Here is a 9948-nt window from a genome sequence, read left to right as displayed (position 1 = left end):
CCGTATTTTTATTTCTTCATTGCAGTGCACAGGAAGCTCAAGCCCCAGCCTGGTCAGGGCTGTACAGGCATGAAGCAAAAGGGCAGAGGAAACGGATAGCAGTGTGGTCTGGTCTATAAATCGCCTTGAGATAAATTCTTGCTCTTTAGCCCACTATGTGATCCTCAGCATTAATTCTAGTCACCACCATCTCCTTCACTTTCTATCCTTCGCCCAGCTTAGCCATTTAGGCTATGGCTGTCTTTAGAAAGGGAGCCAGTTCTTACTGTGTGTTTGGACATGGCCAAATTCAGTGAGGCCCCAGGGGCCAAATTCAGCAAGGCCCCGGTCTCAGCTGGTCACTATGGTTATGCGAACGCTACCTCGGAAAACGTTCTGCAGGAGCGGTCAGTCCCAAGCGCTGCAGAGGCAGGAGCATAATGGCGTGGGGACAGTCCGCACCGGCTGTTGTTGTGTTGCTTGAAAGGCTGAAGCTGTGCAGTGTGGGACGAGGGAGCGCGGTGGTTTTGTGGTGTGGCAGATGGATGCTTGTGCCCGGTGTGGTGCTGGCTGGGTCGACTCGGCTGCCTGTGTGCACACGTTAGGTATGCGGGGCGGAATTTGGAGGGTAAATATTGATGTGGCATTGTCTGAAAACAACCCTCTGTTTTGAATCCTGCTTACAAGCACAGACAGCTCCCATCTAAGCTGCATCCTAATCCTGCCGGCAGCTTTGTTTGGCATTTCTATTGTGGGGCTGTCTCCAGAAATGTAAACTTGGTATTAATGACCTTTTCTCTTTTAAAATTAGGTGAAAAACCTGACAACAAATGGAAGGTTGGGGCCTTGGTCCCCATGGCAACTGTGTGAGCATTCAGATGGGGACAGCACAGGCTCCTGTATGTGTAGGTCGCGTTCATGTGACAGCCCTCGTCCTCGCTGTGGGGGTCGCGGCTGCGAAGGGGCCAGGATCGAGGTCGCAAATTGCTCAAGGTACCTCAGCATCTTTGTGATTTGTAGGAAGGGAACAAAAGTTGTCTGTCCACAGCTTAGCTCCTTCCTTGTGTTTCTGTGACCATGGTGGTGTATCCCAGCCACACGGAGGTATGTGAGGTCCAGCTTGAAGTCAGTGAAAAAATAAGGAGCCCAAGAGCTCTGAGAGAGGGCCTTCAAGCCAGGGCTCTTGGAAGATAAGCACCCCAATTAGTGTACACATTAACTTCCCCTACACTGTGCCTCGGTTTCCCTCAACTGTACAGTGACCCATCAGGAGGAGGGGAGTAAGGCAGAGGTAGTTAGCCAACTGAACAGCTGTAAGCTAAAAAAATCCAGTAAGCTCATAATTTTTTGGAGTTTATATTCTGAGGTTGCATTGCCAAAAGCAAGCAGAGCTCCTTCAGAGCAACACTTGTAAAAGACAGGGCCTAACTCTGAGCAAGGCTTGCTTGCCTTGTCCTGTGAGTCTGTGAACTGTCTGCAGCACGCTGGCTAGGTGAAAGCAGCAGATCATCATCTGGCAGCAAGCAGCGCTTAGGAGGCATGCCTGCCGGGGACGGCGCTTAAACAACGCAGGTAGCTCAGCTTGTGTCAAAGCACTGCCTTTCCAGGGAAGCCCAAAGCTCATGTTTGAGCGCTATGGAAGCTAAATGTCTCTCCGGTCAGGTGCCCAAACATAGCCACAGTGTCTGTGTCCATGTTACCCCACTACCCTCAGACTACCTCATGTCATGACTCAAGGAAACATGATGCAATAGTGTAAGCACTACTTAACCAGGGTGGGACCAGCCAATATTTTGGTAAATGTTGGGTCAATACAGTTTTTAATCTACTTTATCTTCTTCATAAACGTTCATGTCATTAAGGACAGCTGTCTCTTGACTCCTCCCTAGAGATCAGTGCTGGTCTTGGCACCAAAAATTCAGCAATACTCATGTTTGAATTGGCATCTCTCCTTCCAGTTGTAGGCTGTGCTGCCCAAAAGGCGTGCAGTCATTTCTCCCCTTGTGCTGCCACCATGGGCTGAGCAGAGCCTTCCCCAGGCAGGCTTTTATGTCAGTGGCAAATGGAAAGCGTGCCGGTGGGATGGGTTTCTCAGCACTGCTCTGATGGCAAAAGAGGCAGGAACAGCATCTAAGAAGGGGATGAAAAATAGATTATTCAATCTTAAGACATAGGAAAACAGCATGGTTTGAGAAATAGAGACATCTGGTCATCCTACATCCGCCTCAGCCCTCAAATTTCCTTTAATTGACTTCATATGGCATTGAGATTTCTTTTTGCAAAGAGGGAGCAGGATGCTTAAAGATGAGTTCTGTTAGAAAGCTGGAGATCTGAAGATGGAAAGTGTCTTTATTTATGTTAAAGATCCTGAAACACAAATAGGTGCCAAGAATTGTTGTTTTTTTCAGGAATTTTTAATCAAAATTACTTTCCCTTTTTGCTGAAGTAACAGCAACCTTCCATTCGTTTTTTTCTTTTTGTGATTTAACATATAGTCTCACTTTTGGGTTAAGGAGTGGGGAGGTAGTAGGTGGATTCAAACATGGCAGAATAAGATGGAATAGTAGGATTTTTATATAAGTTAGTTTCTTGTTCTTTGACCTTGTTTGGGGTGGGAGAAGGGAAGGGAGGGAGAGGGATGAGAGAACAAGAGGAGGAGGGGAGAAATATCTAACAGGGTTCTGAAATAAAGCTGCCAAGAACAGGCAAGAGTTGATAACAAATACAAAAACTGTGAAGGGCAATGTGGGTTTTAACTTTCATCCTCTGCCCTTATTGGTGCTATGCCAGAAAATACTTCTTGCCAGCAGTGTTATTAGTTCAGTAAATGCTTTGAAAATTAACATCTGTTTTTGAGCTTAGCTTTCAAGAACCAGAGAGCACCTGAGTTGTTTTTTGACTAGACTTTTTAGAAAGGTTTTTCTTTATAGAAATCCCCCCCAAAATGAAATTTTTTTGGCTTAAGGCAGTGGAGTGTCAAGATTAGGCAGTTCTGTAAGACAGAACATTGCCACTGGCTCCATATGAAATGAAACCTGCAGCACGGAAGAGATGAGATACAGTTTCTCCTCTCCTGCTCCCAGGTTCAGTAGTGCTGCCAAATCAGGGGAAGGTGAGCTTTAATAAATGCAAGATTTTAAAGATGAAGCGTTGGGTTCCGGGTAAGCACGCAATTGAGTTACCACATGGCAGCAGCGTCGCAGGAGCTGGCCGCCTGCACGTGCTCAGCCTGTCGCAGGAGCGAGGCACAGAGCAGTCGCCAACATCTCTGTTGCTGAGGTGTGAACTAAGGGGCTTTACATCACGTTTGCTTGAGGCTAAGTTACCACTGCTCAGCAGAGATGGGATCACTCATTAAACCATGAAACTCAATCCTGCCTCTGAGCTCTTAATTCCCTTCTGGTTTCTACAGATTTAAGGTCACACTACAGTGATGTCTGCAGACGACCATGAAAGCTAGAAGTAATTATTGTTATTTTTAATGAAATGTGAGATTTCCATTTAATAGGATTCAATGCTGAAGGCTCTAGGAAAACACCAAATATTACAAGGTTTGTGATAAAACCATGGGAGCTGGCAGTAGTATTGCTGCAAGAGATTTAAAGCATCAGTACCTGCTGAATTAGCAGAGGGTAGGTTTTTTTACATCCTTTGGCACAACTGGCATTCATAAGCCTCAAAACCTGCACTCTATGTGCAGAAGAGTCCAGGAGATACAACTTTGGGATCAGCCATTGGCTCAGAAAAGGAGGGTTATGAGACATGGGAGAGATAATGGGGGAATAGTCAGTGAGAGTTACAGCAACCACACTGTGGCTCAGCAAATCCTAGGAGGCATTTTCAAAATCATTCAGCATTGGCTTAATTCTCCTCCTTTCCAACTCTTAGAGACTTCAATGGGAGGAAAGTTAGGCCAATGCTAAGCATGTTTGAAACTCCCTTTTCTAGATCTCTGCTGATGTAAAGTCTGGTTCAAATGAATCATCTCTTCTCCAATGAGTTGAATGATTCTCTCATCAGTGCCTTATGTGTTTTGTTGTTAAGTATGGCATGACATGGGGAGACCATTAGGTCACCCCCATACTCTGTTCTCTCTTACCTTTTTTGTTAGAAATGGTGCTTGGACACCCTGGTCTTCCTGGGCCCCATGTAGCACCTCCTGCGGGATTGGCTTTCAGGTCCGCCAGCGATCCTGCAGCAACCCTGCTCCCCGGTACGGGGGCAGGGTCTGTGTTGGACAGAGCAGGGAAGAAAGGTAAGAGATGTCCTCAACGCCATGTGTTCACTTCTGTGGTTATAATTTTGGCAGCTGGAAGTGGTGGCTCTTACATGAATGCAGATTAAGGCTTTTTGGCTGAATGCACAAAGTGGAAGGAATTCCAGAGCCTGAGAGAGATGAGGTTGCTCACATGCATGGCCACTCTCTTTAATGAGCCTGTGAGACTCAGAGCTGCCTCTCTTCTCAAGAGAGACCTCAGAGACTTCAGACCTGCCTCACTTCTTGAGCAGGACCTTTCAGACCTTCACAAATATTCCCATCTCCCAAACAGAGGGCTGACCTCCTCAACGAAAGGAGAAGCTGTGCCTGCTGTTAGCAGTGTAGAGTTTATAGATACAGTTGCACTGGTCTGATCCATCCCCGAGGAGGCAGTTGAATGTGTACAGTTTCCATTGCCAATTGCACCATTCCTAAATCTCTCTTAATTATGCTGATGCACCAAAAGAAGTTCAAGACAAAATATAGCTTAACTCACAAATTCAAAGTTGAGTTTTTGCAGGGCTTGGCATCAGCAAAACATCTTTTTTTTCCCCTCTAAACTAAACAAATTTAATGCAAAGTCATTAAAAAACAATAGTTTTTGAACCTACAGAGCCATCTGCACTATTATGCTTCTTCAAGGCAAACCCCTCATTAAACACATGCTTCAAGGCATCCCAATTTGGTTTCCAGATTTGACATTTCATTAAAGGCCACTTCTACTTGGCAGTAGGCTGTTGCTTGTCCCTTGAGTGGTCACTTAAGATAGATCTCTCTGCATTTCTCAGAATACAAAGGGCAATTCATTTAACTTCCCCGATTCAGGACATTTTCATGTTTGGTTTGATTTGTGACCATTGAGAATGGTCCTTTTTGGGTTTTAATACTACATCTGAGTCAATTGCAGTCCTGTGTGATTCAATTTGAGAACAATATTGATTAAAAAGCTGAACAAAATTAAAGTTACCTTTTGAAAAGGGAACATGAAATAACATTAATTTAGGGAGCACTTTTAGATGCATATAGCATCTAGTTCAGCTCCAGTTGCAAACTTTATTTTCTTAGGGTCCAGGCAGCAGTAGGGGCCAGTTCTCTGGCCAGGAAGCCTCTGACCAGTAAGGGCCAGGAGGAGAAGATTGTCAAGTGTTTAGCACTTGCCATTAGTAACAGACCACTGTTGTGTTGATCTCCCATTAGTCATCCCATTGAAAATATTTACCATCCACTCTCTCTCTTTATGACACATGGGCTTCAGCTTATGAGCTCTTTTGTGAATTCAGTGCACGAAAGTTTTGAGATTAGAGCACTTTCAAAGATCTGATCTTGACGGTTTACTCCAAATATCTCAGTTAGCTCAGCCTGGTTAACCACTCTCTGTTCTGTACAAAGGGTACAGTTTCTCTGCTGTCAAGAGGAATATTGCTAATCTGACTGTTGTGTCAGTCTTCTGCTGGCTTTCTGTGCCTGCGTGAATTGCACCCAAATGTAGTGTGCAGTCTTGTGTCCATCACCATTTTGTCCCTGGGATGTGCTGACATGCATAATTTTTGATCAATGTGCTTTCTTCTTTCAGATTCTGTAATGAGAACAGTCCATGTCCATTACCAATTTTTTGGTCTTCATGGGGTCCTTGGAATAAATGTAGTGTGAATTGTGGTGGAGGGATTCATTCAAGGCAAAGGTCCTGTGAAAATGGAAATACATGTCCAGGCTGTGCTGTGGTATGTATTGTTCATTGACATTGCATAAGGGGCACCTATTGACATCTAGCATCTGGGGACTTGGTCTTTAACTTCTCTCTCCGTCTTGGTTTTATTTCTCAAGCTAAAAGAAAATGCTATCCTCAGCTTTTGCTGGAGAGGATGCTGAAATGAACAGGGAAGCGGAGAGGTGGTAGATTCCCAAAATCAATGAAGTTGGGGTGTGTGTGTCAGTGTGTGTGTGTGCACGTGTGCACAGGTGAGGACAGACTGGTGTACCGTGGACTTACTTTAGGCCTCTGTAGGCTTAGATATCAAGTCCTTTTACCTGAAAGCACTATACATTTTTTTTCTTCTGTCCCATTCCCAAGGATGATCCTGCTGAGTCAAGGAGGCCCTGCATGCATCAGATATGAGTCTCACTGTCATACTTGAGTAAACAACAGGTCAAACACCTAGTTAACCCATCAGTGAGGCAATGGCCTCCCATTTTCTCTCTTTATTTTCCCTTTTCTACTCTGGCGGTTGTTTCATGCGGCTCTTTTAATTAGTTTTATGGAGAGTTTTCTTTCAGTGTAAGCAGATTTGATCTGGAACCTCCCATCTGTTCACAAGCTGTTTGGCATTTACTCTAGAATCGTAAAGTCCTGAAGCATTACATTTCTTTCCCTCTGCCAGAAAAAAAATGTTTATTTATTTATTTTTAAACAAGAACACAATGTTTGTCACTGGAATTCCTCCCACTAGCGACGAGAATTGTGAAGACCCCGAATCACCCCATCCCCATCCAACCAGAATGTTGTCTATACTCAATGGATGCTCTACACCAAGGATGGCAAATGGTTCATAGCCCTTACTAGAGAGTTCAAAAAGCCAGCCAAACAAAAATAGCTGTAAAAAGAGATAATCTAAAACCATCTTAAAAATAAAACAATAAAATTTTCAAGGAATAAACCTTACTGACATTTTGTCCTCATGGGGCTCCTCTAGGCTGACCTGAGAGCAGCATCTCAGGGTCACAGCAGATAACATGTTTGCTGTTGTTATTATTATCTATTGCCTGAATTATTCTCCTGCCTGTAATATACCAAGCTTTTGAAGCCCCACAGGACTTTGAGTCAGCAAAGAAACACAGACCTGAGGAAGACATAAAAATAGCAAACATAGCTCACCGTTGAGGTCCACCTAAAGCGATGCAGTACCACTGCCTCCATAGTCAACCTATTTTGTGCTGTACCCAGCACTGGCTTGTGTCTGTGAGGTCAGATAAGGTGGATGGAGGTTCTTTTAGATGCAGAGGGTACCCTCTTATTTTTTGGGGTGTAAATAAATCTCTGTCAGTTAGACTGCTGCTGTTTAATAAGTAAGGACAGAGTGGGTTTCCTTCTTGACAGGAATATAAGACCTGCAACCCAGAGAGCTGCCCAGAGGTGCGCCGAAACACACCCTGGACCCCTTGGATGCCTGTCAACATCACCCAGAATGGTGCCCGCCAGGAGCAGCGCTTCCGCTACACATGCCGTGCCCAGCTGTCCGATCCCCATGAGCTGCAGTTTGGGAGGAAGAAGACAGAGAGTCGATTCTGCCCCAATGATGGCTCAGCAGTGTGTGATACTGACTGTACGTCTTGCCAGCTCTGGGGGACCATAGGGCAAGCCTATATTTGGTGGTGAAAGGGGGAATCCTCTCAGAACAGCAAGAACCTGATTTTGTCTGCATAAGTCTTGACATGTACAACTAATGTCACTGCAGAATGGCTGGGATGGAGAGAGCCCTGTGCCTCACAGCTGTGAGCTCTGTGCTTATGGCAGTTTATAGATTTGTTCTTGCTACTGCCAGTCTGCCCCAAAGAGAACTGGCAAGTAACGAGGGTGTAGAGAGGAAGAGAAGAGCCATTCTACAGGACAGCGTGTCTTTACTATTCTTTGTCTCTAGAGGTCCCCTTGTGCACTGCCTCTGGGGTCATTCCCTTCACTACTGCTGTGATGCAAGGCAGTGTGAGGGGCACAGCCTCAGCTGCCGCAGTTTGCTTCCCAGAAAGGTCATTTATCAAGGTTATCAGTAGACTCAGTTGGTGTGTGTAGAGCTTTCATTTTGCATCTAGCTTAGCTGTAACCCTGTGGGACAAATCTCCTGCTAAGGGCTTTCAACAGAAACTCTTCCCCAGGGCACATAAGTCCTGATTTTATTCATGAGTGGAAGTCTTTTCTAAAAGCCCAACAACTGATTAATTTGCGATCATGTGGTGTCTTGTTTGTTTTCCTTGAAGCTCTTGTTGATGACCTCCTCAAGACTGGTAAGACCTCCGCACGGATTATCAATGGGGGCTGGTCCTTTTGGGGGGCCTGGTCTTCCTGTTCCAGGGACTGTGAGTTGGGCTTTAGGATCAGGAAGAGAACATGCACAAACCCTGAACCTAAAAATGGCGGCTTGCCCTGTGTGGGGTCAGCGATGGAGTACCAAGACTGCAATCCACACCCCTGCCCAGGTAACCATGACCATCTTCCTGCATGAAATTCAGAGGTATTCTTCCCCATCTTAATGGTAAAACCACAAAAAAAATCAGTATTTCCAAGCTGCTTTTTTTTTTTTAATTTGGGGGATTTTTCCTTAACTTTTTTTAAGACTATTGTAATGACCCTTGTATGTGATCTTTAGTGCTATGACTTATGTTTCACCTAGGCTGAAGGGTAACACAGCCAAATCCTCTAGAGGAAGTAGTATTGTGGCTTGTCTAGCAATTTTTTACTTCAAGAAGGTTTGGTGCTTCATCCAGTGGAGGGCATCACAATGCATCTGCACCTTAATGAGGAGACAGGCTTAATAAATGTGGCTTAATATTGTGTAGAGATGCTTGATGTGGTGGTTCTTCTTGTGAACACTTGTTTCTTCCCCCTCTCCTGCTTACGTATTGTTCTTGCGATGGGCATCTACTCTTGACATCAGTTACCATTTCCTGCACAGCCAGCGGGGAGTATTCTTGCCTGGTTTCCTGGTTTTCGAGTTTGTCCTCATGTTTATGTTGCACTCCTGGTCCAGAATAGTAATAATAGACCACTGACTACTGTATTCTCTCTCACTTATCTTTCTCTTTGCTCTGTAATAACTATCTAAACTAAATTTAAGTGATCTTACACAAATTACCTGCCTCTCTGCAGTTCTAGCAATTATCTACCTTTGGCAATATCGTTTGTGACCTACACTTGAAAATGCTATATCATAATAGTATTATGATGATTCTAAAATTCAATACAAAGATAAAATTCCAATGCAGATAGGAAAATATGATCAGAATGTGCAGTAAGAGCATAGCAGGAGTGTCAAATATTGCACTCTATGGCCTATAAAAAAAAAATAACTCCAGGTCTATAAAGGCAGCTATTAGTACTATTTTGGAAGCTCTCAGTGGCTTTTCACTAATGTCTGTGCCCTTCTTCTGTGCTGTTTTCTGCCCTTGGACACTATGATGTTTTACAATCTGTTCTGAGTGCATGATTACTATTTCTCTGTGTCTCACTCCTTCCCTGCCTCACTCAATGTGTATACACAACTCCTGGGTTTATCTTGCACTAAGTCATCAGGTTATTATCTTCTGAAATAATGGCATGTGGACCTGCAAATCAGGCAGTCTAGTAGCCTGACAAGGCGGGGTGGGAATCAGGGAACTTAAGTCACTCCCTAGTTTTACTATTAACCTGTTATGAGGCTGTGCTCAGATAAAGCCTCTGAGTTTCTGTTTCCTGAAGGTTGGAACTAGAGGACTCAGGGGCCCCACAGAAAGGTGTCATATAAGCTCCACTTAGGTTGTACAGCACTTTTTTCCCAAGTAAATCTGCTGTTGCTACAGATGAAGCATCAGGAGATAATATAATAATAATGAAAATGCTGTTTCATAAAAAAGGAATAGAATAGAATAGAATAGAATAGAATAGAATAGAATAGAATAAACTAGAATAGAACAGAATAGAATCGAATAGAATAGAATAGAATAATTTCAGTGCCAAACAGACA

The 9948-nt window shown here is 44.2% G+C and overlaps 1 protein-coding gene across 1 annotated transcript in view; it reads left to right on the top strand.

Annotated features, from left to right (window-relative positions):
• Positions 1-279: 279 nt before the first annotated feature.
• The window catches only part of LOC104623410 (semaphorin-5B-like), a 33884-nt gene continuing 24215 nt past the window's right edge, over positions 280-9948 (top strand). Inside the window, exons 1-6 of the mRNA XM_010290496.1 lie at positions 280-408; positions 791-972; positions 4091-4234; positions 5811-5958; positions 7332-7557; positions 8207-8425. Coding sequence (XP_010288798.1) covers positions 280-408; positions 791-972; positions 4091-4234; positions 5811-5958; positions 7332-7557; positions 8207-8425 — 1048 coding nt within the window. The remainder of the gene's footprint in view (positions 409-790; positions 973-4090; positions 4235-5810; positions 5959-7331; positions 7558-8206; positions 8426-9948) is intronic.

Source organism: Phaethon lepturus, unplaced genomic scaffold (genome assembly GCF_000687285.1).
Source record: "Phaethon lepturus isolate BGI_N335 unplaced genomic scaffold, ASM68728v1 scaffold52890, whole genome shotgun sequence".
Classification (NCBI taxonomy): Eukaryota; Metazoa; Chordata; class Aves; order Phaethontiformes; family Phaethontidae; genus Phaethon; species Phaethon lepturus.
Note: the sequence above shows the minus strand (reverse complement) of the source record. Positions and strands in the feature narration are given on the sequence as shown.